Below are 18134 nucleotides of genomic sequence, written 5' to 3'. Positions count from 1 at the left end.
CGCGTGTGTTGCGCATCCGAATGCAAATAAACCCGTCGAAACATTCGCACACTGTTACAAAAAAGCATCGCAAATTTACTCATTTATTTATGATTTCAATTTCAATATTAAAGGTGTGCGTTTGTGTGTGTGTGTGTGTGTGCGTGTCGGCAATACTTTAAATAAGTTGCATGGTGGTGAAAGCATTTTTTGGACTTTAAATATTTAATTGAAAGATAAATAAGTTTAACGAATGCAAAAGAGACAAGCAGTGCAAAAGATAAAGACGAGCAACATCAGAGAGACAGAGTGAGAGCGAGTAATAATACTGTAAATTGTCCGGAGAATCGTTTGGTTTTGGCCTTTTGTAACAGGCAGAAAGAAGAAAAAAAATGAAAAAAAAAAAAACGAAAGAGCCAAAACCAATGACCGTGCAGCGGTCACATAAATATTTTTACAATACACACACACACAAACACGCAATTGCCGCCATTTTGTTTGGAGGACAACGGCCGCAGACACAAATGCAATTTAATTATTACATTTGCCCCCTTTTTATACCCTTGTTTGCACTTTTTTTTCCCAAACTTATTTACTTATTTATTTAAACATTTATTTATCTTTATATTTAAAATTCTTTGTGTTGACTAACTGACTGATTGGCAATCCAGGCAATGGAAAATAAAAATAGCTGGGAATGTAAATATTTCATGAAAATGTTCTTTTACTTTACGATTTTGAAAAATCCGATTAAATCAAATTGTGTTTGAATACGTTCAATTTTTTCATCAATTTACCTGTTATTACTTATCCAACTTGTATGGTTTTTATTTAATATTTACTGTATAGCATTTTAATTCTGTATCTTTTTATTCTCTTGTTTTTCTTAAATCAAAGCATTATTTTTATTTATATCAAAGTATTGACCAGTGCAACAGAATGTGGTTCAATATTTTTATTTTGGCTGCCATTAAAAGTATTGGCCAGGGATTAGTCTAGATGACGGAATAAGGAGTCGAAGGAGTCGCTGAGACGAGGGGAAAATTGTTGAACTTAAAAATTACCTGGCTCCTTAGCTAGCTAGGAGTTTCCTTTCATTCGAATTGGGTTCAAAATGAAAGTACGTGTGGCCAAGTGCTGTCTGTTTGTAAATCTGCGTTTGGCCTGTTTTATGATCGCCATCTTTGACACCTGCGTTCATATAGTGAATCTCCAGATGTGCAACCGTAAGGATTCTGATCTAATATATTTGACTGCAATGATACAACTGCTTCTATAGATCCTGTATTTGACATTTTGGCTACATTTGTTTACATAACTCACGCCTTGGGATGTTTCATGCTCGTTCTAAGCGTCATTATCGTAAGCTCCATTAAATATTGTTAGTAGACGGACTCCTCAACCTGATCCTTTCGCAGGAAATGTCTCACTTGGTGATAGTCTATCTGATAACGAATATCATGCAGGCTTTGGTCCTCACAGTCAGTAGCTATTACTGGGTAACATGTCAGGAGAATTCCAAATTCGACATTTCCGTTGCCATATTTAGCATATGCAAGTATCGATATTTAGTTTATTAATCGTCGACTGTGATATTTCTCTTTGTACTTGCAGGCATCAGTATCTATTTTTGGATTGTCGCCTACTCTTATCTCAGATTGTGCAAGGAACGTGTATCAGATGAATATTTTGCTAGTTTCAGTAAATCTTTCTTGCGATAAAAGTATATTATTTAAAGCCCATTTTTCTTTAAACAATTTTATCAAAATTCAATAAAATAAATGCAATTAAATTGGAAAATTCATTGTGGAGTCATGCCAAAATATAGATTTTAAGCTTTAGTGGAAATAAAAATAAAACTATTTCAAGCTTGCATGTTCACTTAATCAGCTAAATTACATTGTGAGTTATGCAAACTTTGAAAGCTCATAAAAGTAAGAAAAAATACAACGGAATATGTTGATTTAGGGTTATAAAAACTCTTATTTGACTGCTACTTTTACTGTTCCAACATGTGTGTGAAATAATATCAAATCCGCTACTTTTATTCACAGCGCTTCACATCTTAGATCAAAGTGCAGGCAGCCAACTATAATGTGATGACTTTGACATCTTGAATTCCTTCGGTGCAACTCTTCCGAATCGTAAGGAGGAAAGCAGCAGCTTTTTACTCCTATTTTAAGGAAATCTTTTGGCATTGACTTCAACTGGAATTACCTTCATGGCCTTGAATAAGATTCTCCAAAATGTTCACACATACAAAGTAAACGTAGATATATTTAAAGCAATGCATGCTGAATTTCAAGAATGCCAAAAAGTCATCAGACATTCTAAAACAGTTATACGAACAAATTTAGAAAAAAAAATAATAAAACAAACTAAATAATATGTAAAAACATAGCATTGTTTGTCATATTGCTGACGAGCTGATTGATTGATTGACAAACTAATTGACTGACTGATTAACAGGCTTTGTTTTTTTGGGATTTTCGGACAAGTTTCCCTCAAAAAGCCCTGCAGAGTAAGAGAGAGAGCTGTCAGCCGGCGAAAGGTGTTCCATATTTTGCTGACGAAAGGCAGAGAGACAGTGTTTTCAATGAAACATAATAAAATAAAGTGTTGAGAAAGAGAAGAGCATGAGCAATGTGAAATGTCGAAAATGAAAGTGCAAGTGCAAGAAGAAGGACAATGCAAGCCCATATTTGTGTGAAAGTTTTTATTTTCCGTTGTTGCTTATATTCCATTAATATTTCTGTTATTATTGACCGAAAGTAAACTGAGCAGTGTTGTCTGAGTAAAAGTTTGTTTCAAGCTATACTATTATTTATCAAATAATAATTGTTAAAGTGCTGTTGAAAAATCTAAAATGTAACGCATTTTGTTGAACTTCAGATTGGGTCTAAAAACTTTTACATATATCAAACTCAATTAAACAACGTAATTTTTAAAATTTCATCAATGAGTTTTTAATTAAATGATAAAATTGAATATTGGACATTTCTTTATACTCGCACTTCAAAAAAAGAATCTGTTACCATTAAGAATATTTTTTTTACCAGCTTATTTAAAGCACTTTAGAGACCTCTCCATAAAAAAGGACTTCCAGTGTCAATTCAATATAAATTTTTTTTTTGCAAAGTTACGTATATTTGTTAGTGGTTAACAAGCTTAGTCGAATGATAAAAAAAACACAATCTTTGTAGTCAAGTGGGCGATCTGGCTTGATATATTGAATCTGTTTAGCCCGTTGCGGCGGTTGTTGATTGCGGTGGTGCACAGCGACCGCCTGGTGGAGGACCCGACGGTGGTGGCCCACTTGGTGGAGGTCCGTTAGGTGGTGGTCCACATGGACCCTGCGGTCTGGCGCTCTGCAAGAGAAAAGAGAAATGTAGAAGTTTAAAAAAAATTGATATTTAAAAACTGAGACTAGACGTACCACAAGAGCATTTCCGCAGAGAAGGACGAGAAGAAGGCTCAGGAAGTAGCTCAGACTTAGACGCATCTTTTCAGCTGTATTTCCAGTTGACAAATAATGATCCATAATAGAAACTATGTGGCTTTTATACTTCTCTCGAGATGGCTTTTGTGTGTGTTTGGCCTTGCGTGTCAAATTGCTATCATCAAATTGCTGTTGGGTGATCGGAGGGGACAGAGGAGAAAAAATTAATTTAGATTGACTTTTTATTTCTGGTGTGAAATTTTAAATCGATGCACGAATTGTGTATTCTGTCATATTCTGTAATTTTAGAATAAACAGAATATAATTATATTATTATTCATTATCGGCTTCAACTACATTTTAATTGCATTATCTTCATCTATTATTATGGCTTCACGTTTTCAATTGGCAAGTTATCTGGTTATCCGTCAAGCTACACTGACCAAACAGTTTTCAAGTAAAGATTTAAATTACGTGAAGCTCATTAGTAGTTTATTTCATTAAGGTTTTTTATTTTTGAATATAATTTATTTTAATTTTGATAATATTATTTAATTTAGATTTAATAATTGATTTACTAAATTTATTTTGACTGCCGAAAAAGAATAATGAAATAAAAAGCAAGTTAAGATTAAATATAGCTTCAGCTTCGATTAAACTTAAGCTGTGGTGAGCTTTTTTAACACAATTTAACTACAGTAAGTTTAGTCTTCTTATTTGAAATTACCTGTAAGCTGTGAGCTTTAATGTGCTTACAGTGCGCACAATATTACAGAAAGCTGAATGATATTCATGTTCCCACTTTTCATATCAGTTTTAAAACTAGTTTTGGTGAATATTCTACCAGGGTAAACTATAATTTAACTAGTTGTTGGATCAAAAATGGGAAATACAATTTAAGAAACCCATTTAAGTATGTTATTGCAAGTGTTTAATTTTGATTTTGATCTAAGAATCCGCTTATCGCATATCTTATGGCGACTACAATCAATTATAGTATATTCAATTGGATTCACTCCGATACGGTTGCCCTAGAGTCAGCCTCATCCTCTCGAGAAGAGCAACAGCTGCTCTGACTTCAATCTGCGCCCACAAGCTGCCGTATTTGCGGCCTCAGTTTCGATGCTAGCAACAGCTCCATGCAGTTCATTAAACAATTATAATTATATGGCAACAGAAGTCGCCGCCAGCAGCTGGCAGATGAGAAGATGAGACATGAGAAGGAAGGAGGATGGAGGAACGAGGAAGAGGGGAAATGGGAGATGGGAACTTGTCCTTGTGCTAGGCTAGAGCTTGGGTTGCTTTTGGGCTGCATGGCGTATGAGTAATAATATTAATAAGCCGCCTTATTTGGCCGCCGCACGTAGACAATGTAAAACAACACGGCGTATGCGTAATTTTCTTGTCGTTATTATTTTACGGCCCAGCGAACGAACACGACGAGAGCCAACTTTTTAGCCTTATCAACTGGCTCAAGGCGTTCCAACCAAGAGTCGCAGTCACCGTAAGAGTCAGAGTTGGAGTCTGAAACGAACTCGGCAACTGGTAAAAAGTTTTTGGGCCGTCTTCTTGGATTTATGCGCTTGAATTTCACACCTTATTGCATTGCCGGCATCGCGATGTTGTTGTCGGCCTTAAAACAATTAGCGACGTGTTCGTCTTCTATTTTTTTTTTTTTTTTATATTTGTTTTCAAGCAACCCAATGCCAATCTTAAGCCCGAACTCGACTCAGCCAAGTTTGTGTTGTGCATTGTTGTTGGCTTAATTGGTTGCGCTTGCTCAATGGCTTGTGTCCTGTGTTAGTGCATTTTGGCTCAGGTTCAGCACTTTCCTCTTTCCTCTTTCCTCTCACTACACGCTTTCGTCTCGACCCAAGTTCAAATTCCAACCGCCATGTTGTTGGCCGTTAACTTGGCCCGGCTTAAGCCCACCTGGCTGACTGCTTGCTTGTTGGCTTCTTCACTGCCCATAAAACTAAAATAATAGCCGCATAACATTTTATCTACCGCAGTAATAAATACTCAGTTAATTATAGCAACCAGCAACAATAAGACAGGGACAGCGAGAGAGAGAGAGAGAGAGACAGAGGGAAGAGTAAAAAGAGAGCAAGCATCTTGTATGCAAATGTTATGGCAAAAATATGTAATAAAATACCAATAAAGTGCATAAGAACAAGAAGCTGAGCATCGCTCGACAATGTCATAGAGAGAACCGCAATTGAGTGAGAGAGAGAGAGAGAGAGAGAAAGAGAAACAAAAGCTATGAGAACTAAACTTGGGCTAGGAAAATATTATTGCTGAGAAATCCAAAGAAAGAAGTAAAATAAAATCAAGTGAAAGTGAAAACCAAACACAAAACAATAAAGAGACCGTGAAGAATTACCAAAAGGGAACAAGAGTATAGCTGAAAAAAAAAGAGCTAAGAATTGCATCACAAAGTTTAATGAAGAAGAAAATCAAGGTGAAGAAACCAAACGAGAGCAAGAGATCTCAAGACTTCCCTTAAGTATCAAATATGAAGGAAAAAGTTTTAAAATACAAAAGAAGATTGCAAATCAAAAAAGATGGAAAGAAATGCATCAGCTGAGAAAATAAGTACAACTGAGACAGATAGAAGATGATCAGCAAAGAACTGGCTTAAAATCTACAAAGAAATTTACTAACAAGTAGAGGACAACAGAGCCGAATAAGATCAGAGAGAATATCAGACAAAAGGACATGTCAAAGTGAATATAACAGCAGAAAAAAATTGAAAGATTGTGTGATTCGTAGATAAAAGAGATATGAGATATGATATTGCTTAAAGGAGAATTTTAGCCAAAGAGAATCTCAATAGAGTGTTCACTTCTCTACATACCTGACAGTGGAAAATCACTTGCCCGCCTGCACAATCTGTAAGACGACCAAGGTTATGATAGTTATAATGACGAGAACTAAGATTATGTAGAAATAGACGCACATTATGTAAGCAAACTATTTTATAAGTTGAACAAGAAAATATATTGAAAGCTAAAAACATGTAAGAATGATTGACAGAGAGAAACAGGAATGGATAAAGTAAGAGGGTACAAAAGACTATCAAGATGAGAGACTGTAAGGAACTCTCTCTGCCTATAACAATTGGCAAGACAACATTGGTTTGGGCTTGAAACATCTTAGCCATAATGGGGAAATACAACAACAACAACAACAATGAATTCGATGGCATTTTAGGCACCTTGAAGCAAAAACAACAATGGACAATGCCTCGAATCGAGAGAAACCATTGCGATTCTCATTCTCATTTCCATTCTCCCATTCAAATACCCTACCCACTCTCTGTTGCCCGCTGAACGACCCTCTGTTGGCCATAACCGTTAAAATTTGTGAGCTTTTGCGGCAGCCTTTCCCCCTATACCCCCATTCCCCCATCCCCTCTCGCTAACCCCTCAGTCATCGTCTCCATCAGACCAAGAGCACATCATGAAGTTTGTCATCATTGTGTGTGTGTTTGTGTGTGTGTGTGTGTGTGCCATTGTTGTTGCTGCCTGTACTTAGCGGTTATAATAATTAAAATGAGCAAAATAATTTCAGCCAAAAGCATCGATGAAAGGCTAAAATGCTCAATAAATGGCAGAAACGCGCTCGGTGACAGGCCATAAAAGAGAAGTGGGGGGCAAGAAGGTAACAGTAACTCAATGCTTGTTGGCAGCGCCACTTTACCTACCACCCCCCCCCCCTCACCCCTTCCTCTTTCCTTCCCCCCTGGAGACCAATTAAAGCACACAAAAAACGCAAGCCAAGAAAAAGTTGGCCAAAACTTTTGCCATCGATGACTTGGCTGCCTTTTGTTGGAGTTGGAGAAGTTGGGTAGAGAATGTGAGAGAGAGAGATGTGTTCTGAGTGCCATGTGATATCGATGTCATCCACACCCCCAACACCCCCAACACCCCCGACAACCCCACTCCACCCGCTCCACACGCGCAGAATGTGCCAAGTGGGCGCCCAAAGCAGTTGGCAATGCGTAAAAGTGTTAACCAAAAGCAGTTAAAATTACAAAAGGCAGCAGACGCCATGGCAATAGGCCAAGGGAAGGGGAAGGGGAAGGAGGTGGAGGTGGAGGCACTTTGAAAAATTAACACCTAATATCCGCAAAATCGCATCAAAGTATTGTTGTTGAGTAGCGACCTCCATCTTCTCTCTCCTCTCTCTACTCTCTCTGCTCTTTCAACTCGTTCGTTGCTCTCCTTTTGTTCGACTGGAAAACTTTGCAATTTCTTAAAAGTGTCGCCCCTTAACCCCCCACTGCCCCCCTCTGGCAGCTGTTTTACTTAGTTGTAGGCGTTATTAGCAACACTTAAGACGGTCCACAAATGTAGAAGGAGCTTGAGGATTTGCTTCAACTGGAACTTGGTTTTTTCAACACCTACGCAACCAAATATTGTAGACAATAACGAAATGAAGATGGAGGGGGAGGTAGGTGGAACAGGCAGGCAATCTGTTGGTTGGGTGTTTCAACTTGGCGACCAAATTTAGCTATTGTTTTACTTGAGTTGCTGTTGTTATTTTTGGCGTTTGTTGTATTGTTGTAAGTTGACACCACAGCAATGAGTTAATAAGGCGATAAAAATGTTACCACCATCAACTGAAAGTGTAGCTGGAGCAGTGGCTAGGGGAGGGGGAGGGTAATGTGGTACTACTATTGGGGATATTTGAGTCTTTGAGTCTGAGTTCGAAATCAGAGTGAATATTAAACAAGTTCTTCAGTTGACAAACGACTTTTAGTTGCATACACAAAAGAGAAGGGGTTGAGTGTAAGCTGTTACTCCCACCCCAATTGGCATACCCCTAACTGCACACACACACACACACACACACACGCAAAATCAAACTGATCTGCAAGAAAAAGCAAAACTGGTCTCCGAGAGCAATAAAGCCTGTTTATCGTGTATGTGTATGTGTGTGTGTGTGTGTGTGAGTTATATATTCATATTTATCTGTATAAATAAGTGAAAGCGTGTGAGCGAAAGAGATACGCATGTATGTATATTTTAATATATATTTTTAATTATTTTCATTTCATGTCTTTTAATTAACATGCCTAATAAAACACATGCCGATGGGGGTAAGGCCGGGGGGTTGGTTCCATCGCAGTAGGGCATGGCGAGGGCAGTTTAGGCAGTTTTCAGCTGCAGGTGTGAGAGGGGGATGCTACGCCTTGAAAGCATTTACACACACACACACAGAGGGCATAAAAAGATATTGTCGGCAGTCGACAGGCGAGCATCACAGTCTGATGTGTACTTATATGCAAATAACACCCCCCTGTGCACACACACACACACACACACTCACACACACACACACACGTATAGTCGTGTATGTAAAGAAAAACTTGGAAAGCCTTTGAATCGTGCGCTGCCTGCTAAAAATCCCAAAATATAAATAATTAAAAAGAAAATGTTCCTGGCAAATCAAGCGAGAACCAGAAAACAGAAAGACTTCACAAGCGTACAAGGGGTACATCAAAAACGGGGGTACAGCTATGGGAACGGGTGAGGGTGTCAGATTGAGTGGAAGGGGCTACCGCTGCGATATGAGACATTTCTTGTAATTATGAAGCCTGCCCCCGCAATCGTTCAAGCCTAACCAAAATTCAGGCACAACCAGACAAGGTTGTGTCCTTGCTCTCTCACTTTTCGGCTATGATGTACCCGAAGTACCGCCGCACCACTGAAGTACCGTAACAGCGCTTTACTCTTTGCGGTTTTTACAAATGCATAATGCTGATTACGGGCAATAATTTTATGAATTTATGAAAACGTTGCCAGTCGAGGCGAAGGTGTGCCTCCTTCTGATAAGCGGAAGGATAACTCTGAGTGTGTGTGTGTGTGTGTGTATATGTCAGTGTGTGTATGCCCATAAACTCTTTAAATGTTCTCCTATCTGCAACGAGTCTATGCCTCCCACAAGTGCCATAAATTCTCAAAGAAATTGTCAAATTTTATATCATGTATTTGCATTTTTTTTGTTTTTACTTTTTTTACCAAGTTCTTTATAGTTCTTAAAACTATAAACTTTGTCAATTTCATAGACTCTGAGCTAAAAAGAATCTACTTGAAGCTAAAGAATATTCAAAAGCAGAACTGGAAAATTAACTGGTTAAAACAGTGTTTGTTTCAATTTATATTTGAGTTCTTCAGCTTAGGTATTATCTGTGAATGCGTATGTGTATGTCTGCGTGAGAGTAAAATTTGTCCACCAATTTGAACACCTTGCAGTACGAATTTCACAAAACGCCCTCTTGTTGCTCGATAAATTTGTCTCATCTATGTTGTGCCAAAATTTCAGCCTCCTATTTCTAACCGTTTGTGCTGCACAAAGATCAGTCAGTCGGGACAAATATTTTTGTAGCCATTTACTTATTTTGTATAAAAAACTCTTGCAGTTCCATTTCGGTATATTTTTGTAAGCTTGCATAGATTGATAAATACAAGTACGAACTTTGGCCGGTAATTATGAATGCAAAGTCTAATATTGAAGTTCGTTACATAAAATTGTTGGGGCCACAGTAGAGATGAAGTGAATAGATTTTGCTTGGTTATGAGAGAGAGAGAGGGAGAGAGAGAGAGAGAGAGAGAGAGACAAACTCGGGGAAAGTTCCGGTTATGCCCTGTCCAGTTGAGTGCTCATTTAATTTGCCGTTCAATTCCACATTCGTTTCGGGTGTTGAATTTTTAATCACGCACACGCCTGACCCCAAAAGAAGGAGTAGCAACAACAACAACAAGAACAACAACAACAGCAGGAATTCGAATCTGAGTTGGGTTTGAGTTTGGTCAGCCTTCAGTTTCAATTGAATATGCAAGCCAAGCGAGACTCTGACTGCGGATGGAGTGTGGAGTCTGAGTCTGGACCGAGACCGAGACCAAGCCACCAAAAACTATGCACCACACACGCACACACACACACACACATACAGAAACAGAGGGAGAAGCAGGTCAACTCAATTTGGTCAGTCCCCAACCCACAAACCGATCCACTGGAGCGCCCAATGCTTTAAGTTTAGCTCATTAAATAATATCCTTTTTGGCGACGAACAAGGACGCAGGCGACAGGCAGAGAGAGGGCCCGAAGGGGCAGAGGGACAAGGGCAGGAGCACTCTGACCAGACGACGCGTCGGACGACGCTTATCAAAATGTTGCCGCTGTCCTGTCGAACGGGTTTTTTGGGTGGTGCGCAATTGCTGCCTGTGTTAGATACAGAGGCTGGGGTAGCGAGTAAGGGAAGGGGGGGTCAAGGGTGTGGGTAGAGGGTTTCTTTTGGGACATGGTTCATGGCGTAGTCGATGCGTTTGGCCTCTGAACTGTGGCACTTTTTGGTCAGCCCACGTTCTGGTCAAAAGTCTCTTTGGTTCATTCGCTTCCAACTCTCTCTCTCTCGCTCTCTCTCGCTCTGCCTCTCTCTTTTAGTTGCTGGGACAGTTTCTGAGAACGCTTTTAAATATTAAAATCCATGACGATTTCCAACAGAACATTTTCGCCATATAATTTTGTAGTTGTTGCCCGTTTCGAGTTGCTCACTTGGGTGGTGGTGGCAGTGGGGGTTGGGGGATGGGAGCTGGGGGCTGGGGGCTGGTGGTTTGACTTGGTTGGGGGGCAGCCGCCCGTTGCGCATATTGAATTTATTTAATTAAGGGTTCCATGTGCCACATACACACTTGTGCCCCTTTCTCCCGTCTGGCTGTCGTGTCTCTCAGCGCCTCGATGACTTCATTTTCAAAAGTATGCAACGTTTCTCGTTGTGTTCCCTTTTTTTTTTCGTTTTACTTTTCCTATTTTATTCTCATTTGTTGTTGTTGTTGTGCTTTTTGCTGTATATTTCACAATAATTTGCACAAGTGGACAGCCCCAAGCTCCCCGAGCTGTCCACTCCCGAGTACGTGTCCATAACTGTGCATAGTTTCGTCGTCCTGCTGAAAAATTGGAACTGGGAACACAGCAATGTACTATTTGCAGCTTCCGCTATGAGTCGACTCGAGTCCCTCTTCTTCTCTATCTCCCTTTGACCCCTACCCCGTCCCCCCTCACCCCTCAACCTTACCATAGCTACGCCTCTGTTTGTCTGCTCTGTTTGGCATGTCACATTTCGAGTGACTTTTTGTTGTAATTATGAAATGAAATAAAATAAAAGTGCTTCAGCTCGCAGTCTCCATCTCAGCCTCAGAGTCTGAAGTCTGCACTCGGATAATTGATAGTCATTCAGGCTAAAAAGGGGCAAGTGGCAACTGATGGGGCAGGAGGCACCCAAATCAAATGGGCTTCCAAATAATCGGCCACGAAAACCGCTAATATGGCGACATTGGCGTTGCCGCAAAAAACGCGACCAAAAGTCAACACACAAAATACACAACAACAACAGCAACAACAACAACATCAGCAGCATCAGCAACGTGGATAACTGTGGCATGAGGCATGTTCGTGTGGCATGCGCCATGTGGCATTGCTGCCAGTCCGAGCAAAGTCTGTCAACGTGGCGCGAAAATTTGTGTGTGTGTGTGTGTGTGGGAGAAAGTGCATATGCGTGTGTGATTGCGTGTGTGTGTAATATTGATCAATCCAAGCTGAATGCCAGTTAAGTGCAAAATCTTCTTTTGGATAATTATTGAGAGAAAATGATCATAATGAGCAAATTGCTCTAAAGTGAAGAATAAAGTGGGAGAAAGAAAATAAAGGCAAATAAATTAACAGAAAGAGCTACAAGAGAGGGGAGAGTTGAGTAGAGAGAGTGAGAGAGTTAGACCAAGATAAATGTGTACAGCTTTATATAGAAAATATTCCAAAATTATGGTTAAGAATTTGCATTTCCTTTCTGTGACGATTCAAAAGAGCTACGTCATTTAAAAAAAAAAGGTAAGGCAAAATATTAGATTGTGTATGTGGGATCCGATAGACATCGACATAACTGTCACCCCAAAATACACAATATACACGTAACACTAAATACAATTCAGTCTGAAACAAGCTCCGTAGGAGTAAACAACACATTATAAAATGCTTCTTGTTACAATCAAAATTAACACTTTCAAATAATTTCAATAATTTGTAAAGTATCAAAAAAAAAAAATTGTAAAATAATTGGAAAATTCAAAAGTTAGAAATGTATTGTGCAAGTGTGGACTGAGAAGTGTATCAAAAAAATATAATTTGTATTTAAACCTAATGGACTCAATCATACGTGTAAGTCAAACATGGAGACACAAGATGCTGTGCGAAAAACTAAAAAACTCTATTTAAATTTTCAGTGCAATAATACACAATATACACGTAACACTAAATACAATTCAGTCTGAATCAAGCTCCGTAAGAATAAACAACAAACACCCTTCGTGATGCTTTCGTCACTAACTGACTGCCGTCCGCAGTCATTATAAAATGCTTCTTGTTACAATCAAAATTAACACTTTAAAATAATTTCAATAAATTGTAAAGAATCCAAAAAAGAATTGTAAAACAATTAGAAAATCTAAGAGCTAGATTTACTAGAAATGTGTTGTGCAAGTAATAGAAGTATTAGAAGTGTGGACTGAGAGAACAGCTGAGGAGAGTATCAGGAAAATATAATTTGTATTTAATCCTGCTGGACTCAATTATACGTGTAAGTCAAACATGGAGACCCAAACTAAGAAACACTCGGATAATATATCTGTTAAAAGCGGGAAGGTGTTGCTGTTGAACTGAATAAAGAAGGTAAGATACATGTTAATGTGCTTAAAATAATTTCAAAATTAAATGATAATCATGCATTGCAGCGAGTGAATGTAAAAGCGCATGGACATCGGTCTGCGATATCCATCCCACCTCTTAGTGACGACAATTCAATGGCTGCTAGCATGGAATACCCTAACTGTGTCCTTACAGAAGATAAGGTAGATGCAAGCACGTCGTCGGTTTACTCCTATGTAACTACTCTTTACCTATCATTATTATAACAGTAATGAATCAAAACTCCCTTAGCAAGCAGTCAAAGGCTTCAAAAAGACGGATATTACGGATTGGTAGACAGGAGATGATGGCATCGCTGGTTTGCTGGTCGATTATTTACAAAACAAGCAGCAGTCCAGATCGGTCTTCCCGTTGTGGAACGAGTTGCTTATAACAAACTTATTATTTTCGAAGGTTCAGCAGTAAAGAAAGCAATATTATAAGTAAATTCAAATATATATTAAAAAATTCAAAAATATATTAAATAAAAACATTTTATATAAATTATTATTGAACTAATTTATCGTATATCGTTTCGTAAATATCGCCAATCTTTACAAAGAATATATTTTGCTAGTTTTCAACTGTTTCAAAATTCAAATGAAAATTCCCAGTGCCCTTATAGGAAATGAAAACATTTTATATAAATAATTATTGAACTGATTTATCGTATATCGTTACGTAAATATCGTAATATATTTTCCCCAGTTTTCAACTGTTTTTCTAAATTAATGCGGTAATAAAATAAGTCAACGAGTTACAAGAGCTTTTAGTTTAATCCGGAGTTTGGTTTTAAGCTTACAGGTTAGTTTTATAGTTTTTGCCTCTGATTGAAGACTATAATCAGATACTATAATTAAAGACTATAATCAGAGGCAGCAACTAAACTATACACTGAAATAAAATGCAGCTTATAATGTTCCTAGAAGAGAGTTGGAATTGTTAACAAGTTGGTTAACTTTGTGGCAAGTGTATAAAAACAACAGCAAAAATTAACTGAGTTGATGGGGGAAAGGGGGGCCTGAGGTAGATGCCGAGTGCGAGGACAAAGACGAGGACGATTTTGGCTGTTGGCTGGACGCGAGTCGCGATAATAATGATAAACATCATACTAAGCAGGCGTGAGGCATGTGGCATATGGCAAGAGCAAGGGGCATGTGGCATGTGGCATGAGACGTAAGGCGGCCATGCATGAGGCATCAGTTTGTTGTTGTTTGGACTTAGCTCACACACTGAGAGAGATAGACACGTAAGCGGAGGAGTCAAGCAAACTGTTGGGAAGGAGCAGAGGGGAAAGAGAGAGTATGGAAAGGGGATAGGGGAAAGGGGGAAAGAGGGGATTGGGGGCCAGCCACGCACTTTCGCTGCGACGCGACTACGTCAAAAAGTTTGTTTTGACAAATGATGTCGCTGACATTTTGTGTCGCGTTCTCTGTTGTCCTGCTGTCTTGTCCGCCTCCGCACTCGCCTCTCCTCTGTCCTGACCCTCGTGATCCTGCACTGTTTGTGTCCTTGGCACCGCAATCGTTGTTGTCGTCGCAGTTGCAGTTGCAGTTGCAGCACATGACCGGTGGCATGCATACGAGTATGTGTGCCACGGACGCCACTTTGACCGTTGCCTAATGAACTTTTGTTTGCCTCGGCGACAATTGACAACAAAATTATGACCTGCAATGGGCCCATGATGCCCTCAGAGCTGCCCTGTGAACTGCGCGTAATCATTTTGCAATCATTCTCAAAGTGGACACAGCTCAACAAGTCGCAAGTTCCACATCAGCTGCAACACGAGGCAGACAACAGGCACAACTCTTTGATGAATCGAATTGATGCGACTGCAACAGAGTGATAGTGCTTCACAAGCAGACACCCTGTATTCAAGTTCTGAAAGGCTATCTTTATAAAATTAGACACTTTTTTCCCTCGCTTTCATTTTTTGAGTTCATTGCAAGCTATCTTTAACGCTTACATTTTTGATTTATTTATTTATTTCATATATGTATAATTATTTCAATATTTCCAGTTACTGTAGTTCTTCAACAATCAATATTAGAAAATGAAACGAATAATTAAGTATTGCGATATATTATAGAATTTTAATTCATAAATCCATTGACTTTTTAACATTTTATGGTAGTAATATAAAATTACTTTATCTGTTAAACCTAAGAAATGATATTGTCAAGTACATAGAAAATTAATAATTTTCTATATAAAATAAATAATCTGGATATGTTAAGTTTACAAAGTCTCCTTTCAATGTCTCCTTAAATTTTATAAAATAGATAAATTCAAATTTGACATTAATTTCTATACATTTTACGTCAAAATATGTGTTGTATAGTTACCAAACCCCGTAAATAGACATTGAACAACAGGCCCTAAGTATTTCTCAACTAATAGAAATAATTTAAGACTATTTAAACCAAAATAAGTTAAATTCTCAATATATCGAAATTACAGCCATCGAATCAATGGGGGCATTCAGCAGGTTTTGCAATCAGTTATCGCTCCTTTACTTGTGATGGATCAGTAATCAGTACCTGCTGAATGACATGGTACCATTTTATTAAATCAGCCTACTATGTTTGTGAAAAATCTCCTTTCATCGGTCGTAATAAACAATCAGTATCACACTTATTATACGATACATTTTTGTGATACCGATACCAACATTTGACATATTTGATTGTTGAAAATTTCTTGCTGAATGTAAAAAGTAGTAATCATGATTGGTGTTCCAAATTACTTGCCGAATGCCCCCAATAACTACTTGAGATTGATTGCCGATAACCGATATCACATTTCTAACATTATGTTAAGCATTTACACATATCTAGTTTAAGCGTTGCCAGATATAACGAGAATCAATATGTAATTGAGAATAAAAGAGAACAGACTTTACTTATTTAAATCGCACAATAAAATCATAAAAAACTATGTCAACTTATCCTATAAAGTTCTCTTATAAACATTAATACATAGTAAACTATAGTTCCCAATTTAAATTGATTTGAATTCAATTTCAAGGATTTTATTAGTATAAAAATAAATAAAATTACTAAAAGAGTATACATTATTATCTTCACAATGAATTTTTATTTCCAATAAAAAAAATACATAAGAAAATATGTATATTTAATAAAAATACTAGTGGAACAAATTCATTCCAATCGTATCAGTATCGTATAAGTTGAAGCAAAGATGTTGCACACACTCACACTCGGAGAGGGGGAAGAACGTGCCACAAGTGACTCAAAAGAAAACCTGTCGTTGAGTTAGTTGCCTCTGTCTCACAACAATGGAAATGGGCTCAAGAGCAACGTGATTTCACTCAACTTCTCCGCTCGAAAGCAACGATTTTCGAAAAGGGGAAACAATTCGAAATTGAGCATGCCGAAATGTTCACAGGGCTGACACTCAAAGCGCACTCAATGAGGGGCAATTTGGCTCAGCGAGTGAATGAGGGAGGCAGAGACTGAGTAATTGAATGAGTGAGTGTGTGAGTGAGTGTGTGCGCGAGTGAGTGAATGAGACAGCAGCGCAGCAGTTACTCATAGCTGGGGGTACGACAAATGCTATACAGAGAACAAGGGGGCAGGGCCTTATTCATCCGAATTCTTGCGCCGATTGATCGAAATACAAATGGCGCCCAAATAGATTTATTAATCGATTTCAGATCACAGTAATTTAAATATTATTTTATTTCTATATAATAATAATTATTATTTCGTTTTTAAGTATTTTGGCGACAGGTTCATCAATTTTTCTGCTCAATTTGAGCATAGGATTTTTGCAAGTTTTTAATTTAATTTTATTTTTTTTATTATGGCTTGTTGACCCTTTGGGTCTTTTGGTCTTATCGTTGGCCTGGCATTATGATCAAAATTTAGCGACAAGTGCGTGGTTGCATTGTATGCAAATGAGGCAGCAGCCCGGCAAAGGAGACAAGTACTTTTGGTGCGTGCCCCAAACATGCTGCAACTGGTAAACTGGTAAACTGGCAACTTGCAACTGGCAACTTGCAAGTGGAAACTGGCAACTTGTAAACGATTATCAATTTGTCATAAATGGACGGGCTGCCGTTTAGTCGCTGCCTGATAGATGTTGGCCTGGCCAGGCAACTGGCCAAAAATGTGCATCTACGATAGGCATAACATAGGAACAGAGCGAGAGACAGGGAGAAAGAAGAAGTTTGAGAGTATGAGGGAGAGAGATAGGCCAAGCCAAAAATGGGTCAAATACACAGCTGACGTCAGCTTGGATGGGGAAGGGAAAGGGGAAGGGGAAGGTAGAGGGAGGCTTATTTCTGTAAGCCACTTGTAGATGTTAATCGCATTTGATTTAAATACAACTTTGGTTAATTTATGTTGTCGACTGTCAACGCGCTGTTTACTTCCTGCCACGCAGCGGGGCAAGCCTTTAGTTTTATTGTGCCTGCAACTTGCTATTTGCCGCATTTGGCAACTCTGGCACACGATTCAAGGATTCCAAACTGAAGAAGAGAGAAGGTTGAATTTAGCAGAGAAAGGTCAGCTTTTGCCTACCATGATCTTAAATGCTTTGCAATAAATGACACTAGAAAATCCTAGCAAATCATTTAGAAAATAGCATACTTACAAATACTTAAAGAAAAAATCATCTTGAAATTTATTTCAAATAAGTCCACGAAATATTTTTATAAAAGTGGCTAGAGCTGAGATCAACAAATTTTTATAGAAAATTACTTAAGTGCATTTTAATGCATTATGAAATTAAGTTTTTACTTCTAAATTTTTATTAAAAAAATTATGTATATCTAAAATTGAGTTTAGAAAATTAAAAAAATAACTATATTGTAACTAAATAAAATTTAGCAGCTTAATATAATTTATGTCAGTTAATTTAGTTAGTTTGTCCACATTTAATTGAGTTTTTCTTAACTGAATTGCTGATGGTATGCACCGTTTCTTAATATTACTCAGAATTAAAATAT

The 18134-nt window shown here is 38.2% G+C and overlaps 3 protein-coding genes and 1 long non-coding RNA gene across 6 annotated transcripts; 2 read left to right on the top strand and 2 right to left on the bottom strand.

Moving 5' to 3' along the window:
* Window positions 1-916: 916 nt before the first annotated feature.
* LOC117793496 lies at window positions 917-1715 on the top strand. The gene is made up of 4 exons (XM_034633816.1): window positions 917-1205; window positions 1259-1341; window positions 1398-1533; window positions 1594-1715. Exons 1-4 carry the CDS (start codon window positions 1094-1096, stop codon window positions 1698-1700), a joined length of 438 nt encoding a protein of 145 aa, XP_034489707.1. The 5' UTR covers window positions 917-1093; the 3' UTR covers window positions 1701-1715.
* Window positions 1716-1938: 223 nt separating this feature from the next.
* On the bottom strand, window positions 1939-2329 carry LOC117793363. Its single transcript, XM_034633672.1, has one exon. It carries the CDS (start codon window positions 2306-2308, stop codon window positions 2183-2185), a length of 126 nt encoding a protein of 41 aa, XP_034489563.1. The 5' UTR covers window positions 2309-2329; the 3' UTR covers window positions 1939-2182.
* A 781-nt stretch (window positions 2330-3110) lies between these two features.
* Window positions 3111-3564, bottom strand: LOC117789622 (mulatexin). Its single transcript, XM_034628676.1, has 2 exons — window positions 3416-3564; window positions 3111-3347 (listed from the first exon to the last, which is right to left on the bottom strand). The coding sequence occupies exons 1-2, from the start codon at window positions 3518-3520 to the stop codon at window positions 3219-3221; spliced, it is 234 nt and encodes a 77-aa protein (XP_034484567.1). The 5' UTR covers window positions 3521-3564; the 3' UTR covers window positions 3111-3218.
* Window positions 3565-12455: 8891 nt separating this feature from the next.
* Window positions 12456-13610, top strand: LOC117791480. Of its 3 annotated transcripts, XR_004618053.1 has the most exons (5): window positions 12458-12637; window positions 12703-13055; window positions 13114-13147; window positions 13210-13359; window positions 13415-13610. It is a non-coding gene; the product is annotated as an uncharacterized LOC117791480 (long non-coding RNA). The 3 variants fall into 3 exon arrangements; XR_004618054.1 differs by having other exon boundaries at window positions 12456-12637; window positions 12703-13147; window positions 13210-13326; window positions 13393-13610; XR_004618052.1 differs by having other exon boundaries at window positions 12459-12637; window positions 12703-13147.
* The last annotated feature ends 4524 nt before the right edge of the window (window positions 13611-18134 follow it).

The sequence above is a fragment of the Drosophila innubila genome, chromosome X, assembly GCF_004354385.1.
Source record: "Drosophila innubila isolate TH190305 chromosome X, UK_Dinn_1.0, whole genome shotgun sequence".
Classification (NCBI taxonomy): Eukaryota; Metazoa; Arthropoda; class Insecta; order Diptera; family Drosophilidae; genus Drosophila; species Drosophila innubila.
The sequence above is the reverse complement of the archived record's forward strand: the minus strand, read 5'-3'. Positions and strand labels throughout refer to the sequence as shown.